The sequence below is a fragment of the Oryx dammah genome, unplaced genomic scaffold (genome assembly GCF_014754425.2).
Source record: "Oryx dammah isolate SB20612 unplaced genomic scaffold, SCBI_Odam_1.1 HiC_scaffold_21, whole genome shotgun sequence".
Lineage (NCBI taxonomy): Eukaryota > Metazoa > Chordata > Mammalia > Artiodactyla > Bovidae > Oryx > Oryx dammah.
In genome coordinates this window covers 46812459-46836962 of record NW_024070205.1, presented here as the reverse complement: position 1 = coordinate 46836962, position 24504 = coordinate 46812459, and the positions used below count along the sequence as shown (strand labels likewise).

General features: G+C 37.9%; 1 protein-coding gene across 3 annotated transcripts in view; it reads right to left on the bottom strand.

The window, feature by feature from the left end:
* Positions 1-24504, bottom strand: part of SDCCAG8 (SHH signaling and ciliogenesis regulator SDCCAG8) — a 245522-nt gene that overhangs the window by 65379 nt on the left and 155639 nt on the right. For 2 of the 3 annotated variants that reach the window (XM_040263591.1, XM_040263592.1), the window contains exons 14-16: positions 15276-15403; positions 13091-13199; positions 3144-3275 (exon numbers count right to left, since the gene is read on the bottom strand). In XM_040263591.1, the coding sequence (XP_040119525.1) occupies positions 3144-3275; positions 13091-13199; positions 15276-15403 (369 nt within the window). The remainder of the gene's footprint in view (positions 1-3143; positions 3276-13090; positions 13200-15275; positions 15404-24504) is intronic. The other variant, XM_040263594.1, reaches the window with a different exon arrangement.

Below are 24504 nucleotides of genomic sequence, written 5' to 3'. Positions count from 1 at the left end.
CACTCTATTTTTGCCTGAAAAATCCCATGGACAGAGGAGCCTGGCAGGTTACAGTCCAAAGGGTTGCAGAGTGAGACACGACTGCACGTGCATGCACACCCAAACAAGTGAAAGGGCATTTTCCCTTTCCCTGGATACGGGGCCCATTCTAAGCATCAGTTATACCAAAACGTCTGACATTTCCCTCCTTCTCTTTTGTTGGGTATATTTCTCATTTAATTTTCCCCCAGGTGATCAGTTATGATACTGTCTGCTTTGTTCTAGCTATAGCAACTGCACAGCCTGCTTTATATAATTTATTTACCCTCAGATCAAAATCTAACTCCTATAGCTAGAACTTCCTCTGTTACTGGGAGGAAAGCATCTGATTTCAGGTCTTCCCAATAAAATGTAACTGAAAATGCCTTCCAGTCCTCTTAGGGATTTGCCAAGAATGCATAGAATAATTGGATTTTAAAGATATTGCTTGCTGACCCCAATTGACATAAATTTGGTACAATCTGGGGGGTGGGGAAGGGTCACGCTTTCTAAGCTGTTTCTGGTTTGTGTAGCTTCCTTTTTCCCTCTACACAATACTCTCAGATTGTGTGTCTTTAGACCCCTTAGGGAAGGCAGGCTACCTAATCCATGGTCTAGCAAAATGAAAGCTAGTGATAACAAAGAAACATTTCAAAACAGAGTTGAAATGAGCGTCTTTCCTAGCAACATATGGACAACATGCCAGTGATTACAATTTGATATTATAAAATAATGGCATATAAATCTAAAATAACACAGCAATTATGCTAATTTACTTTTAAAAGTATGTTGTCAGTTATTTAAACACACAGATTTCCAAGCAGTTCATCACCAGAGGAGTACTTCTCTAAAGAAAACTGGTGGTGGTGATGGACAGATAGGAGGTGGGGATTATACATACATTTGCTTTAGCAAAAGAGATGACGGGTGATTCACTTCTGAATTACAACTCATACAGGAAGTGAAGCATATTTCTTGAGAAAATAATACACTGCTGTTGCAAATATGAAGTATTGCATTATAAGAGGTTAGCAAACAACTCACAACAAGTGAAATCAATTATCATGAAACTAAATTGAGATTATTTTATAGCTAAAATTAAGAAGCGCAGTATTTGAAGAGCAAGATGAAGTCAAGTGCAACACTGGTAATGCAATATGAACTAAATGTCCTTCCCCCAGATCATGGGAAGTCAAACTACTGGTGCTTGTGCAGCATCATAGGAGCTCTGCGAGGAGTGGAGGCCCGTGAAATATGCATTGGCATTCTCAGTAAGCTGTTTTGACTTCTAAAACCCACCCTGCAGTACTTCTAAAACATTCACTTAATAGATTTTGACATTGTCCATAAGAACCACAGAAATGACCTATAATTTTCAGTCAGTTTTTCTGACCATCACTACCCCGGGAACTTTGGTGTATATTTTGATTACTCTTCTTAATGAGGAAAGATCAAGTCAAGAAATTACCTTGGGAATGGGGAAAGTTTGATCACTATACATCCCAGATTTAATATCAACAAACTTCTAGTTTATGCAAAACCGAGAAAACAGGAGATCAAAACAAACAAATGAAAACAACCCTCCAGGCCACCAACTCCTGCTCAGGCTGCCAAGGGTGGCTGTCCCCCAGAACATCCCTCCTTTCTGCTTCTGGGGTTCCAGGAGGCACAGAGCAGCCACAAGTCACCTCCCCCAGATGGCAGGTGGCGTCACAGCTGCCCTGGACTCTGGGCTCATACATCCTTGACCAGCTCAAATAGAGGGGGAGCCAGCAACTATGGGAAAGAGGCAGAGGTGAAGACCCTTTTTATTTTTCTATCCCTTGGCCAACTACAGTGACTTGGTACAAAATAGTTGACTAATAAATACACAACAAACAAATTCTGGCCTCAGCTTACTTTACCAGCACCATATCCATAAACCTGCACTCAACAGTTCACATGCTGTTTTCAACCACACATACAGCAGTGTAGGAAGTGACTCTTTCCGGTCCCAAATTAATTCCTGATCAATGCTTGATGTCCCAACCTTCCTCTACACTCAGGACACCTACATTGCCTCTGTGTCTGCTTTAGTATCTCCAGATTTATTTTGATTCTAAAAATCCCCTTCACAGAAGTACATAGGTTTATGAAACCCCTTAGAAATTTTTAAATTATTTAATTATTTTATATAATATGATTAAGAGGGGAATTTTAACTAAAAACTTTTTATTTGAAATAAATATATATTTGCTTTCCTGGTAGCTCAGTAGTAAAGAATCCTCCTGCCAATGGAGAAGATGTGGGTTTGATCCTGAGGTCAGGAAGATCCCCTGGAGAATGAAAAGGCAATCTGTTCCAGAGTTCTTACCTGGGAAATTCCATGTACAGAGGAGCCTGGTGGGCTAAGCCCATGGGGTCGCAAAAGAGCTGGACACAACTCAGTGACTAAACAACAATAACAACTACCTCTGATTAAGACATCTGATTTTCTTAGGTTATTTACATGCTTTATCTTACAAAAAACATACAAAGCCTAATTTCTAGAAGAGAAGTTTTGAAATTTCTGCATATTACTTTACCAACTTCCACCTTAAAGGTAGATAGTTTTCCTACAGTATTCTATATTAAATATACTTCTGTGTCTTTAGAGAATAGTTAAGAGGGAACGTGCTCTCCTCTCTGCATATAATACTGCTACTGCTAAGTCACTTCAGTGTCCGACTCTGTGCGACCCCATAGACGGCAGCCCATCAGGCTCCCCCGTCCCTGGGATTCTCCAGGCAAGAACACTGGAGTGCGTTGCCATTTCCTTCTCCAATGCGTGAAAGTGAAAAGTGAAAGTGAAGTCGCTCAGTTGTGTCCAACCCTTAGCGACCCCATGGACTGCAGCCTTCCAGGCTCCTCTGTCCATGGGATTTTCCAGGCAAGAGTACTGGAGTGGGGTGCCATTGCCTTCTCCGCTGTGTATAATAAGAACAACCTAAATTGAGAAAACATAAATATATAAAGTATTAGATTTTGAGCATGCTCCTTGAGTAACCATGAATTCTATTTATTTATTCCAGAGCAATTCCCATTCTGTTTTTGAACTAAACACACTCACTCTGTGGCACATCAGTTGATGATAAAGTATTTATTACCTTTGCTTCATTATCTCATGTAGTCTCCCATGCTGGACACACTGTTCCTCTAATTCATCATTTCTTCTCTGTAACTTTTCCAGTTTGTCATATGTATACCTCTTTTCTTGACTGAGCTGAGCTACTTCAGATCTAAAGAGATGTAAACAGAAATAACAGATGTTAAGCAAGAATACTGGAGTGGGTTGCCATTTCCTTCTCCAGGGGATCTTCCCAACCCAGGGATTGAACCCGGGTCTCCCGCATTGTAGGCAGACGCTTTACCGTCTGAGCCACAAAGGAAGACCCCTTTCAAACAGAAATAACAGATGTTAAAGGTTTTTATTACCAGAGCATGTTTTTATTGTATAACCTCATCATTTCCTTGAACTCTACATAAAATTATTTTATGTAAAATAAAATATTGAAGAAATTACAGAATGTCTAGTAGACAGATATACACACTGCAGAAACTCAAGTGGTAGCGCATAAAAGAATAACAACTTGCTCTAATGGAGAGATTTTTCAAGGAACAAGGCAAAAATAATAATCAAATCCCATTTTTAAAAAGACTACTATTAAGTTACCAAATATTTACTGAGTATCTATTACAGGCAAGCTATCATGCTGTTATAGGAACAACCCCAGGCCTAATTTCTATGAAAAAAGAGTTGTTTCTTTTAACTGACATAACTAATTTAATGGCACAAGATTAAAATAATATAGTTTTTTTAAATGGTGGTTCTCTGCTCCCTGCCCTATGTCTAGATTGTCAATGTAATTACTATTTCAGTTGTAGTTCAATCAGTACCAGTTTTCTGTTACAACTACTACTTAAATATCGGTCCTTGTTATCTAAGAAGTATACTATACATGTGTACATGCAATGGCACCCCACTCTAGTACTCTTGCCTGGAAAATCCCATGGAAAGAGGAGCCAGGTAGGCTGCAGTCCATGGGGTTGCTAAGAGTCGGACATGACTGGGCGACTTCACTTTCACTTTTCACTTTCATGCATTGGAGAAGGAAATGGCAACCCACTCCACTGTCATTGCCTGGAGAATCCCAGGGATGGGGGAGCCTGGTGGGCTGCCATCTATGGGGTCACACAGAGTTGGACATGACTGAAGCGACTTAGGAGCAGTAGCAGCAGCAAGTGGCGTGAGTGGTAAAGAATCTGCCTGCCAGTGCAGGAGACACAAAAGACATGAGTTCGATCTCTGGGTTGGGAAGATTTCCTTCAGAAGGAAATGGCAACCCACTCCAGTATTCTTACCTGGAAAATTCCATGGACAAAGGTGCCTAATGGGCTACAGTCTATGGGGTCGCAAAGAGTTGAATACAATTGAGCATACATGTATATGCATACATATTTTCCCTAAATGAATGGGTGTTAATGTGGAGTGACTGAGCGGTGAGCCATCTTTTCTGATGGGAAATTCCCAATAGTATCAGTATCTGTAATTCTTTCCCCCGTGGCCATTCTGTTTCTCAGAGGAAGGATTCTCCAGTTTTCTGCCTGTTGTGTACAACACTAACCATCAGTGGTCTAAGAGCTGATTGGAAATAGACGGCTGGTGTTCTCACCTTTCAGAATATAAGCATGCTTGTATGCATTCAGTCACTCAGTCTTGTCAGATGCTTTGAGACCACATGGACTGTGGGTCCCCAGGCTCCTCTGTCCCTGGGATTCTCCAGGTAAGAATACTGGAGTGGGTTGCTATTTCCTTCTCCAGGGGATCGTCCCCACTCAGAGATCAAACCCAAGTCTCCTTCAGAATGTAGACTTTCAATTAATTCCTCTATTCTAACTTCAGTACAGCTATTTAAACCAGTGTTTGCTGGTTTAATCTCTTCAGAGAGGAAGCCCATAATTTTCTGGGTGGAGGAGTGATGGTCCCCTGGCTGCATGGGTGGGAGGCAGAACTGTCAACTTTGGTTTCAGTCCTATGTTCCACTCCTGCCTTCTAAGGTTTTCTGGGATCCTCAGAGCAGATCAGCTTGCCTCACATACAAGTAACCTTGTCTGCAGACATTTAAGGTTCCTCTTCCTCCATTTGCTAAGTCAGGTACCATTCCTGCAATTTTCTTTTAGTCTTCACCAATTTCATTTGGGATTACAGATATCTACTTTGATGATGGTTGATGTCTGTCAGGAAATATGCTACCTCTTCTGTGCCTTGGATGGCTATTTCAAGTCTCAAAATCTGAAGATAAGAAAGACATCTATCCAAGAAAAATTATATCCTTGCTCTTGCTTTAATTAAACATTTCTTCTCGCTACACCATTTCCTCATACTGCACTGCCTCATAGGTTAGAACTGAAAGCTTAAAACTCTTGCATATTAAAATACGAGTAGTTAACAACTGGTTTGTTTCTTGAAGTTTAAATATAGAGTTGGCCAAAAGGCTCGTTTGGAAAAACCCAAACAAACTTTTTGGCCAACCCATAAGACACTTGATGTAAAATTACTTCCCTCCAAAGAAAGAATTCCTCCATTAGGAGCAATAGCCTTTCTAATTTTCTTTTCTTTTTTTTTTTTCCTGGAAAAGACTGGGATTTGCTAAGGGAGTTTACTTCAAGGACCAAACTGCTTCACATGGAAAAAAGCAATTTCTCACTTTAGTTCAACTCATTCCTCATTTTGTTTTTACTTTGGTTCAAGTTTCATTGCAAAGGAAGCTTGTTCTGATTAATACGTGCAGTTCTCAATATGTCAGCATGTTTTTTGAAACCTCTAGCTTTTATGCATACATTAACTTATAATTTATTCCCATGAACTGTGCTCTCTGCCTTATCCTTCTTGCTAGATTACGCATGAGGGCAAGGATTATCTCATTTTCAAGCTCAGATCAGGAACTCAATCTACATTTACTTTTTCTAATAACAATTTATATTTGAAACGTCTAAATAAGTAAATAATCACTTGTCTCTCCTTTTCCTTTCAAAATCACATATAATATAAAAGAATTTAGGAGCAGTTATATAAAGCTGTTAATTTAGTATTCTTCCAAGGTTAGCATTTTCTATCACAATATGCACTATGCACTAAAATTCCTAAAGGACCAAAAATACCCTTAAACCAGATTAGAAAAAAATGCAGAAGAATGTTTATCTATTCTCAGGTACTTTCCCAGAAAAAAAAAAAAAAGTCACTAAAAGAGAAATCAGGAAGGAAGCATAGATTTTACAATATAAAAATATAAAGCTTTTATACACAAATAACATGTTTTCATGAGAATGTTCCTTGTAACCTTGTTTCTAGATGCAACCTTGTTCTGCAACCTAATATAATAAAACTTAACCCAGAAATGTATCAACAGATGATTAGTTACATTACATGAAAAAAGAACTATCAAGATGCTATTCTGATAATATGGCTATCTACTGGTGTTATATATTGACCTAAAACATGACATATTGGTAAAAAAGGAAAATATTAAAAATCAGCATAAAGTAATTCTATCTTATAAAATAAAAAATAATATCTCTTGGTGTCCAGCTTAGAAATTTCTTTTCTCCTTTTTCTTTATTTTCTGAATTTTTACAATGAACATGTATTTAAGACAAAAAATAAAGTCACTTTGATTCTGAAAAGGTTGTTAAGAAACAAAAAGAAGTGGGGACAAATTTTCCAAAGTTAAAAAAAAGGGGGGATGTAAAAAATGAGATGAATGAATATTAGAAGCATTATATAATAAATCACTATTCCTCTCTTCATCAAAATTCCAATTAAAAAAGCACAAGGGATATGAAAAATACTCACAGAAGAATAAACATAAATGGTCTATAAACATTTAGAAAATATTCAATTTCCCTATTATTCAAAGAAATGCCTAATAAAAGCAGATAAATTTGGCTTTAATAAAAGTCAAACATTTATTCTATGCCTATACTATACCAGGTTGTGGAATTCATCCTTCTCATTATGATCTCAATTAATCCTACAAGGTAACTGTTTATTCCCTTTTCTCTGTGGGGTAAATATGAAATTTAATGATTTGCCTAAGGTCACCCAAATGGTTATTAGCCAAGCCCAGATACAAACACTGTTCTGGCCAACTCCAAAGGGGTTGCCCCACCCACTGTGCCACACTGCCTCTCACTTCTTTTTATAAAAATCTCTCACTTCTTTTTGTCACATACTGGTATGCACATAGATATACTGAGCAGAATTTAGTGCAGTACTTAAGCAAAGTCATACATGTTAACAGCTTTAAAAGGGTGCATAGTCTTAGACCAGCAATCCTCCTTTCAGACATCTCAACTAAAAAGATCATGAAAAAATTCAGATTTAGGTATAAAATTAGTATTAGATTATTCATTACATTTAAAAATACTTTAAAATTCTGATGAATTACTATGCACACAAATGATTCAGTTGAAACTATGTTTCCACAGTATTTACTGATGTAGAAAAGTGTACATTAGATAATATTAAATAAAAAAGCAAGATGCAACTATACACACACACACTATGATGGCATAATATAAATGTATGGTAACATACACATATACCTACACATGGAAAAGGACTGAAAAGAAATACATCCAAAGTTAACAATTGTTAGCTGGATGGTAATGTCACAGGAAAATAAATGCCTGATATTGAGTTTATTTTATGTATATAATTTCAAAAATATAGATGTTAATTGTAAAGTACATATTACTATCAGGTATTTTATTTCTACAGTATTTTTCTGCTTTGCATATTTTATGTGTATGTTTTCTTGTTTGTTTACAGTAGTAATTTGCCTACCAACTTCCAATGTTCAATAAAAATTTGGTACATGTATATGTTCATTATCTTTTATCTGTCTTTAGTCCAAGACATATTGAAAGAACTAGCCATTTGCGAAGTTTAGAGTAAACTTATGAGCTTCTATGTTAGCTTGAGATTACATTTGTGGCATGACTATCCTAGCGTCATATAAAAAGAAAATTGACTCTAATCCATTTTCATAGAAAATTTAGGTAATTTCTGGCTTTACGGAAGCATGAACTTCTCTCTGCATTTTTATATAGCAGTTATATTGTGTAATTACATTTGCATGAAGTATAATATTTTACTACTATAATTAGTATTACAGTGATTGCTTTTTAAGGAAAAACATGACCCCTTAATTTTTTATTCTTTTAGCGACTCATTCAACTTTTGGTAATAATTAACAGAGGCCAATATCAGTTTCTTCCTGTATAATATAATTTTTGTAGCATCCCAAACTAACATCATCTAAACATGCACGGAAAAAAAAATAGTTCAACCGGGTGTGTGTTCTTTACTTCAATTAAACTCACACAGTTGGATACCTACTGTTGCCAAAACAGTAATATAATTTATACATTATAGTCCACACAGTAAAACTACACTAAAAGTCATTTAACAATATTTATAACACCATAAAATACAGTGTTAAAATATATGAACTGCAATATGTACCAAAATTGTAAAATTTGTTTCTCATCATCAGTGATTAAAACCAGGATCATTGCTTTAGCCTCAAAACCCACAACCCTGGTGACAGATTAGAATTCAAATCTTAATGATCAATTTACAATTAACAAGATAGAAGTGAAACAAATTAAACCAACCATTATATATAACGAGACCCAATGGACTCCCATTGTTCCTCTTAATTACAAAACGCAAATCACAAATACACAATGGGTACTGTTAGACATCAATCCACAAGCCTAGCAACCCAGAAAGTGACAATGATAGAAAAGAAAGAGAAGCAAAACCACGTAGACCCCAGTTCTATGCTCTATGTCTTATTCTTTTCAGTGGGGCCAAAGTGTTGAGAGGTAAAAACCTAGTACATGCTGGATCCCCAGTCTGCAGCTGGCAGAGGGTCCCTTCTAGCCGGTGCCCAACCTTTCTGAGCTCTTCCCAAGGCATGTTGTAGATTTCACTGCAAACTGCACTGCAAACATTTTAGTGCTGATTCATCCAAGCGCTTTGGGAGAGGGAACACATCCTTCACTTTAATAAAAAAAAAAAAAATCACAGTTGCAGCAAAGATATTTAAATATATCCATGTACCAACTTTGAAAACAAGCCTATCACTGTAATAAGCTCTCAGAGTCCTGGGGAATAAAGACAAAGGGAGCTAAAGTTTATGTGAGTTTCATCTAAAATCAGCCAGAATGTCTGCCTGGTGCCAATTAAAAGCAAAAAGGAATTACTGCTCTTGTCTGATGGTCAAAAACAAGCTACATAAAATGCATGAAATTGGTGGTTCACTTTTAGCTTTAAAATGAGATGTGCCATTCACAAAACCTGGGGTTACAGACACCACTCGAGCAGTGTGGAAGGCATACTGTGTAGGAAGTACTGGCTCGTCACTGCGGAGGGCTTGCAGACAGCAGAAGCAATAAGCACAGCCATAATGTGACTTACGTCTACTTCGGAAAAAAAACATTTAACATACACACAGGCAGAGGAACCATTTCTAAACACGTTTACAAAGCAGCTTAGCATGTGGACGGGGTAAAGAGTGGGAGTGTCTGGGAGTGGTTCCCCTGCATTTTCAGCTAACCCAGTGATTCTTCAGGGGCTCTAGTCAAAGGACTAGATCTATGATTTTTTAAAAAAGGCTTAAATAAATGGCATGAATCCATATATTTAATATGGGATTTTGAATAACATAAAATTCTCAGACCAAAAAAAATGTTTAAATTGTTCATCAACATGAAATAAATACACTTACTTTCAGGAAAAAATTTTACTGCGGTACTCTGAGGAAAACCTGGATTAAAATTACCCTATGGTTTAAATAATGATTTTGGAGATGGCACTTTCACAATAACAACAGCTTAGAAAAGTCAAAAAACTTCAAGATTTCCTCATGTCAAAGCACAGGGTGGGGACTATTTATCCCAAAAGTTTAACAGAAGGTAAATAGAGGCTCACTCCTGGAGAGCTTCTACAGGACTTCATAAATTCATAGTTTTATTTTAAAAGATACTCAGAGCCCTACAAGTTTTATAGATGTTTTCAAAACAAAGATAGTATCAAAAGGTGGAGTCTCTTTCATGTAGGAACCCAGAGTGAGATGAGAAATTAAGAGTAAACAAACAAGAAACCTCCAAACACAACTGATCCTATCTACTAATTTCTTGTGAGACACACAAAACATATATTTTGTAAATTTTAGGGGCCCTAAAATGTTGTAATGATAATAAGTTACAACTTATTTAGCTTTTATCATTTGGTAGGTTTTAGTTTGGAATCAACTTATAAAGTTACAATAGATGCGTATTTTCACTCTTCAGACTTACAAGACAAAGTCCAGAGCAGGACCTGAAACATGACCAAATCTACAGTTTCCTGATCCTGCATTGCCTTCAAGAAGGTTTTCCATTGTGGTATAGACTTTATGTCTGTCAGCAAATTATGACACTCAGACCCTGGCAAAGGCAATAACTGTTAGTGAAGGGATATCCTCATTGCCAGTCAAGACCCTTAAAATGATGCCATCAGTGACACCTACTGTATTCTTTTATGTGTCAAGCATGATGTTAGGTGCTATGTGTATACCTATATCTCCCTCTCTAAATTTCTAATTCCCACCAAAATCTTGTATCATAGTTTTTAAAAGGTTTTTACAAATGGAGAAGCTGTGGTTTGGAGAAATTAAGCCCCAAGGTTATGAAGCTAAGTGGCAAAGCAAGATTCAAACCTTATTCTTTCTGAATTCCGAAGTGTTTTTTTACTGCACACTGCCCATCATGAATAAAGAAATAGTGAGGAACCAGAGTCAGATCATGATACAAAGGGTAACACCATGCTTGTTTGTTTCATCCATTCATTCCTTCAATTTGTATTGGGTACCAGATCAGATGGTCAAGAATCCACCTGCAATGCAGGAGACTTGGGTTTGATCCCTAGGCTGGGAATATCCCCTGGAGGAGGACACAGCAACTCAATCCAGGACTCTTGCCTGGAGAATCCCCATGGACAGAGGAGCCTGGCAGGCTACAGTCCACGGCGTCGCAAAGAGTCAGACGCGACTGAGCGACTAAACACAGCACAGCACCAGCTCTGTATCAGACATAAAGGAATACATTCAGTTTACAAAGTAGTGGTCAGGAGCTAGAATCAGAAGTGAGAGGAGCTGAAGAGAAGAGAGGCTGAGGTTCAGGTTCACTAGAGCAGGGTAAACTGATAGACACAGAGCAGGGAAAAGAAGGCCTTAGCGTACACAGCACAGGTTAACCCAGGCTCACAGTCAACCCTCACATATGCAAGTACGCTCCATGGAAATGTAAAGATTAATTTTTCCCTCCTAATTACTTTGGTCTGGATTTTCTTCTGTGGTGGATGTAAGATATTATTCTTATGAAAGGTCATACGTAGGCTTTGGAACCAGAAATATCTAAGTTAGAATTCTAGTGTGCCTACTTATTAGCTATTTAAATGCTCTGAGTATTGGTTTCCTCATCCATAAAAGAAGATAATTCACGTCTCAAGCTGTTGTGAGAATTAAATAATATAAAGCAAGCATATAGCTTCTCTTTCTCTTTTATATACTTCCATTTCCTGAATTATACCTGAATTAGACAGCAAGATAATTAATCAGTAATCAATCCTGAAGCAATCTTAAGATAACACAATCTTTTAAGGCCCAATTTTTTCTTAAATTATTAATGTGTTTGTTTGTATCTATGTGAAGTAAGTCAAATATTTCTAGTTAGAATACTTCCTGTTGATATGAGGGTCACCTCCAGGGCAAAATTATTTGGGTTTCCTTGTCAAATTTCCTGGAAATACTGGGTGTTTTGGCACTCTGAGCCTTTTCCCTTCCCAAATAAGATATCTAATTAGTATTCGCTAAGAAGGTGCATGCTCAGAGCACCTTCTGGGTGGTTATAGGAGTTTCTGCCTTCCTGTGAGCAGAATGAATTGGATTCATAAGTGCTCTGATTTTCCGAAAGATTCAGGGATGGGGATTCCACAAGCTAGGCCAGATTATTGATGCAGGAACCCAAGATGGGGCTCAGAGTGATTAGATACGCTCTGATCCTCCTAGAAATTCGTTCTGAATGACATACCTAAGCCAGTAGTTGGTTTGCTGAGCCCTACTGCTTGCTGTTTGATAATATAAGCAAGTTTCAAAACAATATAAAAGAGAAGATACACCATTTTCCCATTAGGTTATATTGTAACTGATACTTTAGCTAGTTAAGTGAATGATTTCTTTTGAGTTCAAGTCAAAGTGATTCTGTGCAACATCATTCATTTGCAAGAGGAAACCACCGTTCAAAGAGGCTAAATAAATTTGTCTAAGATTACACAGTTACTGTCAGAGCTAAGATGAGAACTCAGGCTTCTTAGAATTTAGAATAGAAATAATTCATTTATTGTGATAATATGATTGAACAATGTACAGAAAAAATTCAGTAAGATCTCAATCAATGGGTTGATAAAAGAGCATATACCTATAAAATGAATGATGGCTGTTCTATTAAAATAAAACAATTTTAGGAGAAAAGATGGTTTTGGTTTATTTCAAAGTATCATCTACTTTAATTTTTATACATACATATTTTATTTATTATCATTTGACTTAAAGATAGCTTTTATGTGTTCATGGAGAACTATAATAGACTAAAACATGTTGACTATATTAAAATGAGACTTTAGAAATGCTTGACCCACCTGTATGTTTTATTAGAATAATTGCCATTTTGACCCTTGTGTTCTAACATTTTATAGTTTTCAATTCTGAACATTAAAAAGGTCAAATAATAGTATGTATACCTAACTATGAAAAAACACTGAGGTGTCTATATGGACAATTAAGAAAATTTTCATAGAGAGAAAATATTTTTTACAGGGAATTTGTCAATACTTATCTAATTTTGACATTAGACTATAAAATAGTGGAAATGCTGTCTTAGGAAAAAAATTACAGCATTCACATAAACAGTGCTCTGAAATTACTGCATAAATAATATTACCCACCTGCTTTTCTGAGAGATTTGTTCCAGTTTCTTGGCTAACATGCAGCACTCTTCCTTCAACTTTGTCAAAAATGAATGCTGGGAGGTCAACAATGAATACTGTTCATTTTCTAGAAATAACAATAAACCCTCCTGTAAACATCAGATGTTTATGGTTGTAGCTCTGCAGTGCAATGCACAGTGGTAAAAACAATAAGACTGACTACCACATGTTTCCTGTAGATCACTTTTAGGGTCCTAGGTCAAAGGAATGCTCATCTGGCAAGACACTGAATCTTGTGAGACATTTATTTCCCTAATAATTACACACCAGAAACATTTCTGATCATACCAGCTTTGTGTAAATTTTAACATGCTAATAACTGTCAAATACCTCAGTGGAGTCATAGATTTTTTTAATCTTTGTAATTTTCAATGTACTCTTCTTTTGAAAATTTTATTCTAAACAGAATGTCAAATTTATCACAATCAGATAATTCAAAACTAAGATAATTGACGAACTCTTTCTATACTGTAATTCATGCTTTATGTCTCATATTTGCTCATATATTTCACTACCCCCACCTTGCATATACTTGAAAAACACATAATTTTCCTTATATTTCCATCAACAGTGTGAGCTTCAGTACAGATCTGACCAAAGAAACTGAAGAGAGTCTGTATTTTTGTGCAAAATACAAGGAAGTATTCTTATGGTGGCTCAGTTAATACTCTTATCTAGTATTCAGAGATACTGCCAAAGACTCCTTGATCACCAGGATCCTCCTAGTAGTGGGGACAAACAATAATTTATCCTATAATTTCCTCCTTTTCTTTTTAGTGGAAAAACAACTAGTAAGCCTTGTAAATTTCCATTTCTTCTGGCCAAACGCTGTGAGAAGAAAATCTCTACTGAAAGTGATGGGTGAATTATGCAGATCAATATGACATTTGCCTATTAGCAAATAAATAATTTAATGAATTTTATGTTAGCAATTTTTCACTTATAAGATAAGCAACACTTTTTTTTTTTACCATGTTATCAAATACAGTATACATTAAATTACATGAAAATTATCTTTAGGTGAAAGGTTTAACAGGCCCTTTCTTTCTCTTCAGTTTTCGATAGTGACTGGCAAAAAAGCATATAGCATACAAAGCAAAATAAATCAAGACACTAAAAATTAAGCAACATTTTTCTGGAAGAGACAGGATCAATTAAACTTTCGTTTTAATAGTACAATCAGCTTGGAGTATGTGGTGTGGAATTATAATGACTGACACTGTCTTGTTTTGACTAACACTGTCTGTGAACACACAACTCAAAAGTGAAAGGAACTACAGAATGCTCCGACTGAACAAATCAAACTGCCTATTTTCAAAGTGCATTTTACTTTCAAATTAAAGGTAAAGAGTTACTGGCCAACTCAGCCTGCAGAATAGCGCCAATGTGATGAAAGATGGCAATTTTTAGCCAAGCTGCCAGCTGTGGTCAATGCCTTGTATTAGTGAATTTTAACAGCAGTTGTGAGAACTTGAAGAATGCAAAGGATTAAACATCACTTTAGACTGGGTTGGGGGAGGTGGGATAATCATACAAATGCTAAAAATGTTCGAAGCTGCAAAGATTAAATAAAGGAACATATCAATTTGGAGCCACTGAATTACATCCAGCTGCGACAGTGAATTAAGAACCGATTAATGGCTAAAGCTTTTCTCCAGTTTGGATGCTGAAGCAAACTCATTAGGCTTTTAGAGTAGCTATAATGTGTGTACTGTGGGAACTGTTCAGTGCTATTCAGGAGACTCTAACTGTAAGCTCAGAGCATTTCCCGCAGAGCTTCTGATGCTATTTTCTTTATATAACATGTGTGCCTGAAAACCCAGCCAAAAACAAGCCCTTTGTTTTTCTACTTTGTTGTGGTCGCTCTCAGCTTTACGTTTCTTGAACACAGGTAAATAAACTCATAATCCAGATGGTGCAACAGATGTGAGAGCAGCACTCTGAAATCAACAGACAGTGGGCAATACTTTCCATTTTCTCTTTTAAACGCTAACTAATATGTAATTCGGAATCTCCGGTGTAGTTAGCATCTGCTCCCTTCGGCCAGCCAAAGGTTACAGGTGTTCCTGATGTCATTTCACAGTAAGGCGTGGGCCTGGCTTGTGAGCAAGTGCCCAGGCTCTAATCTTTCCCTACCACCTACCAGTTTTGTCATGCTGGGCTTCCATTTGCTGTATCTTCTGTGTCAGCTCCTGCTCTCTTTGCTGGGCCTGAAGGGCTTGGGCCTTTGCTTCATTGCTAAAGCTCTGCTGAATGCTATCTTTTTCCAGTCTACAAGGCAGAGAGGAGACAGACAGAAATTTAATCTACAGATGCACTAACCCCCATCATTTCCCCTACAGACCTCAGAGACCTGATATGGAGTAAACTGTTCAGCATAAGCAGACAACAATCTTTCCACAGACTCTCAATTTTCAGGTGAGAATTCAAAGGACCTTTTGAGCAAGGTTTAATACCTGCCATAAATCCAAATGGACTAAGGTAAGCAACTTTAAAAATCAAAATATCATGACAACTGAATTAATGGTGTTTTGTAACTTTAAAACACAAACACCATTTTTTATAACATTCTCATTGTTGCCGGCTGCCAATTAATCTTTTTTCTCCTGAATGGTCAATCTTTCCTGAAGATCCTGAAGTTATAGGATCAATACAGTGTGACTCAATACACCCCAAAACTTAAATTCTTGAAACTAAGTTTTGTGGATCACCTCTTGCTTTTCCTCCCAAACTTAATATGGAATCTCAAATATAATGTAGGAGGTTCTATCTGGAGGCAGAAACGCATGCTTTCATTAAATATTTTCACACATTAGGCCATGTAATGTGAATATAAATATGAAAATGAAAAATGTCTCCTAGAACTTCATAACAAAATCCCTTTTGGGTCACACTGAAAGAATTGCAGGATGAGAAGCTTCTGTAGCCAAAGACGAGAGCTCATCCCACTGTGATTGGATATTGACCAGTGGATAGGTCTATATCCAATCACTGCTGCTGCTCAGTCGCTTCAGTCATGTCCAACTCTGTGCAACCCCATGGACGGCAGCCCACTAGGCTCCCCTATCCTTGGGATTCTCCAGGCAAGAACACTGGAGTGGGTTGCCATTTCCTTCTCCAATGCATGAAAGTGAGAAGTGAAAGTGAAGTCGCTCAGTCGTGTCCGACTCTTCGAGACCCCATGGACTGCAGCCTACCAGGCTCCTCCATCCATGGGATTTTCCAGGCAAGAGTACTGGAGTGGGGTGCCATTGTCTTCTCCTATCCAATCACAGTGACTCCTAAAGAGATAAACTTCCTAAACAGAACCTGAAGAATGCAAAGGACCTCATCTCTGGCACCACTGTGGATACTGACACTGTGTGCAAGCGCACGCACGCACACACACACACACCACACACGCTCATGCAAACACACACATTAGGTGGGTTCTTTATACTCTAAATACGTGTAGGTGATATGAAAATTTCCTTCCATTAACTGGCTTAGTTATTTCTAACTCCTAATCTCCTTGTGGGCATTTCTCATCCATGCTGCTTTAGTTTACTAATTGAGAGATTTACTGTCTTGTCTTTGCCAAACTAAAAATAAACAATCCCATAAACCTATCACTACTAGTCTATGTACCGCTGTGGAACTTCAAATCACTGGCTTCTAATTATAAAGCAACATAAGGAAAGTCTGTATTGAAATCGGTCAATGCATGTGGTAATGTTGTAGTATAAAATTCCAGAATGAAAATACACCCACACCTCACTCAAATGGATCATCAGGGGGCCACGCTAAATGTGAAATAAGGTCCCTTCTGGTACTTTTAATAACAACACCCGTTGGACTGGCTCCAAGGTCTTGCCTCATACTCAGTTCCAAACTGGCATATTGCAGCAAGTGGAGTCGGGCTAGGCCACTTTTTGCCTCTCCAGTCATACCACGTATTTTTTGGCCATGGAAAACTGTGTATCTCTATGTTTTGCTGCGATGTCTCCGCACCCTCCTCACCCTTCTCTGCCCTCCACCAACTCCTGTCATCCTTGCCCAGTGTATGCTACTCCTTTAGGACCTGCTCAATATTCCCCTCCTCTTCTCCCCCTTCTCCTAAATTGACTATTCTTTCCCCAAGGTGACGTCAGTATGAAAGAAAGGGAAAGTGTCATTCACTGAGTGTCACATCCAACTCTTTGCGACCCCATGGACTGTAGCCTGCCAGGCTCCTCTGTCCATGGGGTTTCCCAGGCAGGGATATAGGAGTGGATTGGCATTTCCTCCTCTAGGGGAGCTTCCTGACCCAGGATAGAACCCATGTCTCCTGCCTTGGCAGGTGACTTCTTGACTGTTGAGCCACCTGGGAAGCCCTGTGTACATATGCATCCTACTAAGATAACATTTCTCACAGTTCGGTGTTGGTTTACTTGTCTGTCTCTTCTTGGCCTATTTGTCTATACATCCTTTGAGCCCAGTTCAGTATGTGGCATATAGGAAGTGGCCAGTGAACAATTAATGAATGGATGTTCTCACATATTTGCCATGGGGGAAAGAAGGCTGCAGTCTTTAAGTGAAGCTGCAGAATCTGCTCAGGTCTTACATGAGGAGGCAAAAACTTTCCAAACATGTTAAAAGAGAGAGAGAGAGAAGAGCACAGAAGAGGATGGTTCTAATGGTGTTGCCAGCTGGAGATGCTGCTGCCCAAAAAGTCAGCTTAAAAAGGGTACCTTGGATTCTTTCATTGAGCAACCATCCCCAAGACAGAGACTTAGGATTCTGCGACTCCCAATACTGGGTGACCAAAAACTGCAGTGTTCAAAACCAATACCCACTGGAGAGCAAAAACGGGCAGTAAAAAAAGGTATTAATTATTATTAATTAGTAATTAATAATAAATTATACTAAAGCAGTCATAACTGGGACTACCATTTGTAGACTGGGGCTTATGGTTCACTTACACAAAGGAGTTGTCAATCTCACCAGTCATTTTCAGAATGAGGAATTACCTGATTATTGATCTCCTAGAGAAAAGAATCACTTTCTTATTGCAGTTCTCATAGAACAATTAAAAAGGATGCTCTGCCAACAATGTTGTTACACATCAATTTTTGTTTCTTGACTCCGTCTCCAACTTTTACTCTTTTTAAGAAACTACACATTTTACTTTCAATTACATTAAAAAAAGGCATATTCTTGCTTTCTTACCTCCTTTATATACTCCTTTCCTTCTATGTTGCCCCTTTTCCCTGCAGGTTCTTTCTTTCTTCTTTTTTAAACACAACTTTAAAATGTTAGAAATGCGAAGGAATCTCAAATTTGTTTAATCAAACCCTTTCACATTATAGTTGGGGAAAAGAAAAGGGCCATAAAGTGTTAGAAATCTGCTCAAAGGTTACTGTAAATGCTATAAAGGCAGAAGTGGGATTTGATATATTTTGATTTAGGTAAGGCAATAGTGGGTTGAAAGAATTATTAAAAGTTATCTGGGCATTCAAGCATGTGATCAGAGAAGAATCCAAAACAATTCATTTAATATTTAACATGACTCTATTACGTGAAAGACATTCTGCTAGGCACAGGTCAAATGAAGATAGGTAAATATGGCATAGTCCTTACACTAATAGGAAATTCAAAATGGCCAGAATAAAAGGTGAAATACACCATAAAAAAGGTACTAGGGAATAAAACTATCAAAGCATAGCAAGAGGTCAATTCCAGCTGGGTGTGAGAGCCTCATGAAAGATAGCTAGGCTAGTCCTTCCCTACTGGTTTTCATTCAGTCCTCACTCAAAATACTGATAATCTCATTTAACCAAACTTATAGTTAGACATATTTTACAAATTGGAATAAAAGTAATGGCAGTAGAGAAGAATTTCTTGGTTGTTATTAAAATAATACTGCAAGATTTATTCACAATAACTAAAACCTAGAAATAACTGAAATGTCCATGAACTGCTTAATAGATAAACTGCGATATAGCTTTACAATGGGATACTAGGAGTGGTAGTAACAAAATAGTAATAACAGGTAACTGTTACATGTAACACCTGGGTGAATCTCAAAGACAGTATGCTTCAGGAGGCACAAAAAGCATAGACTATGATTCCATTTACATGAAATTCCAGCAAATTAATCTATAGTGTGACTGATGAGTGTTTCAAGGACCTGGAGGTAGGGGATGGGCACAAGGGAATCTTGGGGGTTGATAGAAATGTTCTCTATCATGGTTATGATAGTTCCGTTAACTGTGCACATTTGTCAAAACACATTTAATTTCAAACTTAAAACTGGTGATTTTTATTATATTTAAATCTACCTCAATAGAGCTGACTTTAAAAAGGAGCAAATGTACTAGAATTGGAACATCCATATTTTTCTCCAAGTGATCCACATCACCTGTGGCGGCACACGCATGTGCGGGTCATGTTGATGCTTACTTAATAAGAAATGAGAGTTGCTAATAAAAGGAGGGAGCAGTACTCTGGAGTCTCAAATATGACTAAGTGCACACAGAGGTTTAGGCACTCCTTCTATACAATTATAATTCTGGTTGATTATATCTTCTCAAAATGTCATTTGCTATCCCATTTTAAAACATGGATTGAGTCAAATGGAATTGAAGGACTAACTTTATGTTTCTAATCCACAGCTTTTCCATATTGTTTATTTTAAATGTTGCTATTTTAAAAAAATCCATGTTACAGAACAAAGATGATTTATTAGATAGATTTTTTAAAAAATTTCACTAGTTACGTTAAAGGACTAAAAGCTTCTGATGATCCTACAGTTCACTGGTGAGTGTGGGTCAGAAATCATGAAAGCCTTGAGTATAACCTGAGGAGAAGGACGTGCTGGTGGCAGTGATTTGGGGCCCCAATCCTGTCTGCCATGTTTATTTTCATCTTTCTACAAGTGACTGAAATTCTAGTATCAGACATATAACCCTTTTTGCTTAAAAGGTGTTTTTCCCTTTTAGAGTAAAACATAGCTTCATAACAGTAGCATATTGGTATGATAAAATGTATGAGACCATTTACAACATGCCTATTAGATGAGAGCCATTCTTGATGGACTTAGAGAGAGAAGTAGCAGGGAGCTAAGATACATGATGTCCTTTTGTCCCAATAATGGTGATATCATCTTTGATCACTTGGTTGATGTTGTTGGGTCCTGGAAAATGTTTAATAATTGATTTGAGGTGGGGACATCTCTCATTTGCAATGCTTACCAATTTTCAGTGTAAATACTTCTACAGGGGCCTATTTTAATAATATGATATTATCTTATTCTTGGGTACTTGTTGGCTTTCTATTCCATCAGATGTTCCAGGTTAATCTTGTACTGTCCTTTACCGGTCTTGGAATCAGCATTTGCTCAAGGAGCTCTTGTGTCTTTTAGTGGAGAATCCAAGAGGTGTCACGAGGTGGTGATCATTGCTACTGACTCTTGGCTTCTAGGTCACCTTCGTAGACAGAGCCAGTATATGAATATGAAAGTACATATAAATGTATAGATATGAATATTTGTCTATGGGTCTTTATATGAATATAAACATAACACATTCAAACTGATGTCTCTAATTCCAATCCAGTAACATAGATAGAACCTAGTTTTCCCTCTTTTTCTAAGTGTAACATTCTTCTCAATAGCGAGACACTTGGAATCCATTATCTTCAACATATTCATTTCCTTGAACTTTGTATACACAGAAAGTGCTTTCAAAGTTGTGAATCTACTATAGAAAGCAAATCTATGAGTAACTAAAATTAAATATTTCCTTATAGTTTTGCTTTATCCAAAAAGTTGAATAATAGTTGATTTATGATATTGTGTTAGTTTCAGGGGTATAGCTAAGTGATTCAGATTCTTTTCCATTATAAGTCACTACAATATACTGAATACAGTTTCCTGTGTGATACAGTAAATCTTTGTTTTTTATTTTATATACAGTGGTATCTACCTACTGATGCTTCTTTAAAAAAAAAAAGCATACACACCATTTTTCAATTGATTCTCTGTATTCTGGGAAAAGCACATCTTAAGAGGCAATGGAATACAGCAGAAAACTCACAGAGCTAGAGGATTTTATTACCTCCTTATTACCTATGTGACCATGAACAAGTAACCTAATTCTTTAAATCTGAAGATTCTTCATGGAAATAGGACAGGAAAAATTCTGTCTTTAAAGGTTAATAATAATTCTAGTAACATGTTATTTATTAATATTTAGCATAAGCTAAGTGCTTTATGCATTTTTTTATTAATCTCACACAACTCTAAGAGGTAGGTTCTCTTATTAGCCTCACTTTATAAATGAGGAAATTGAGGCCTGGAGAGGGTGTACAATTTTTTCAGAGTCACCCAGTTATTAAGGGACACAGCCAGGAAATTCAGGCCTACCTACATCTAGAGTGCACATATGAATCTCTAAGTTTTAGTATCTGACTCTGTCAGCAATGCAGAGAAATGAAATAAAGGGTGACAAGAGTCTTACTTCAATTATTCATACTTGTGTGTGTCATTTAATACCCACAGTACATCCATCTTGATAGCCCAGTTCCAAGCTAGTTCTCCTTCTCCTTTCCCATTTGCCCCATAAGCAACTGGATCCCTTCTTCCTACAATGACACCATCAATTAGTTGTACTTTCCTTAAAGAAATAAACTGACCAGTGCAAAAACATTAAAAGGCACATAAATACTTCTCTTGCCTCAAGTTGGTCACAGACTTCTAGGATAGATAAGACATGCACATTTTAATTGGAATGTGAAGGAGATCAGCCCTGGGATTTCTTTGGAAGGAATGATGCTAAAGCTGAAACTCCAGTACTTTGGCCACCTCATGCGAAGAATTGACTCATTGGAAAAGACTCTGATGCTGGGAGGGATTGGGGGCAGGAGGAGAAGGGGACAACAGAGGATGAGATGGCTGGATGGCATCACTGACTCGATGGATATGAGTCTGAGTGAACTCCGGGAGTTGGTGATGGATAGGGAGGCCTGGCGTGCTGCGATTCATGGGGTCGCAAAGAGTTGGACACAACTGAGCAACTGAACTGAACTGAACTGAAGTACCTGAAGAAAAGAGACCTGTGTTTTGCTCACTAATTTATACCAAGAGCCTAGAATAGTGTGTGGAATACAGTTGTGTAGAACAAACATTTGATGAATGATTAATAAGTGAATGAATGAATGAACAACTGTTAAGGAGTATAAAATACTAAGTATCCTTAAGGGTTTAAGGATCCTCCTGTCTATTGATTAGAAGAAGAAAATGGGATTAAATAATCCCTATTTTAGCCAATCATTTAATTTGGTTTTGTTATTGTTATTGACAATAACAATAAAAACAATAGTAAAATTAGTAGACAGCCTGATCGCTTCCATTTTTGTGAAGAACCAAAATCCTTTACCTGTTTACCACTAACAAGGACTATGTTCTCATACTGGAGCAAATGGAGAAATCCTGGTATAGAACAAATAGGGAAAGGAAAATGCAAAAGGACTGCTGCTGCTGCTGCAGCTGCTGCTAAGTTGCTTCAGTCGTGTCTGACTCTGCGCGACCCCATAGACGGCAGCCCACCAGGTTCCTCCATCCCTGGGATTCTCCAGGCAAGAACACTGGAGTGGGTTGCCATTTCCTTCTCCAATGCATGAAAGTGAAAAGTCAAAGTGAAGTCGCTCAGTCGTGTCCAACTCTTAGTGACCCCATGAACTGCAGCCTACTAGGCTCCTCCATCCATAAGATTTTCCAAGCAAGAGTACTGGAGTGGGGTGCCACTGCCGTCTCTGATGCAAAAGGACTAGGATTCAGTAATCCCTATTTCCTACGCTGTGCTCAGTCATTTCAGTTGTGTCTGACTCTTTGTGACTCTATGGACTGTAGCCCACCAGGCTCCTCTGCCCATGGATTCTCCAGGCAAGAATACTGGAGTGGGTTCCCAGGCCCTCCTTCAGGGGATCTTCCCGACCCAGGGATTGAACATGTATCTCTTTTATCTCCTGCATTGGCAGGCATGTTCTTTACCACTTGCACCACCTGGGAAGCCCCAATCCCTACTTCCTCAAACATGCTTCATGCATGTTTCTGAGAGAAAATTATTTATATTTTCTTCACTGCAAAGTATATCACAATTCTAAGTACAATATTGAAAGATCAATTATCAGATCAGAGCATGAGTTACTTCTAGGAAAGGAAGCAGAAACAAAAGAGGTCAATTTCTTTCAAAGGAAGAAACACAAGAGGGAGGAAATAACTAAAGAAACTTTCCTAAAAATATTTTTGCCTCCAAAAATATTCTCTTTTAGTCTCTCCAAAATAATTTGAAAACTCTAACCTTCAAGGCCAAGGAGGGTACGGTAGACTCGATATTGCCTGCTTCTATTACACCTGCCGTATCATTCACATTTACTTAAGACAAAACCACAGACTCTTACCATCTCATCATCTTACAGGGTCTTTCTGTTTTACAAAGCAGAGTCTGACGCACTGACTTCTTTATTCTTCATAATAATTCTCTAAGGCAAGGTGATGGAGCAGATATCCTTGTTTGACAGATGAAGTATCTCAAGCTCAGATAATTAAGAGATTTGCTCAACACCACAGAGCTAGCAGTAAGTTTGGTGTCCTTTCCATTCCATGGCATTGCCCTACATGAGGAGTATTCAACAAATACTTAAATAACTACTTTGTGCCAGGCACAAACGTGTGGGGGTGCATCGCTATACAAGATACAGACCGCGACCATCCCTTCAAAGAGTTCACGGTCTAGTGAAGAACACAAACAAGAAACAGCAACTAAAATAGTGGTGGCAGTGGTGGTTCAGTCGCCAAGTCGCGTACGACCCCATGAACTGTAGCCCGCCAGGCTCCTCTGTCCATGGGATTCTTCAGGCAAGAATACTGGCGTGGGTTGCCATTTTCTTCTCCAAGAGATCTTCCCAACTCAGGAATCGAACCTGGGTCTCCTGCCTTTCAGGCAGATTCTTTACCAACTAAAATAGTAAGGTAAATAATAAAAGGGGGCTAAATTCCTGCTATCCTACAGTGGATAGGACTAGAGTTGGGGAGTGGCTAGGCTAGGCACAGGGAGGAAAGATTTCAGGAAGCTTAAAATATTAGAGGCTTAAAATGGGTAACAATTAGCCATATAAAGACAGACAGGGATCTTGTTGCAAGTGAAGTGGACAACTGGTGCAAAGGCCCAGGGACGAGAGAGAGGATCAGGTGCCTTTGGAAAACTGCAAGCAGTCCTGGCACAAGTGGAGGGTGGAATATATGGGCTGTGGGGTAGAAGCAAGCAGTTGGTGGAGGGGAGACTGAAGGAAGATGAGACTGGAGATGTAGGCAGGAGCCAGAACATGAAGCTATTTTTAAGGACTCCATCCTC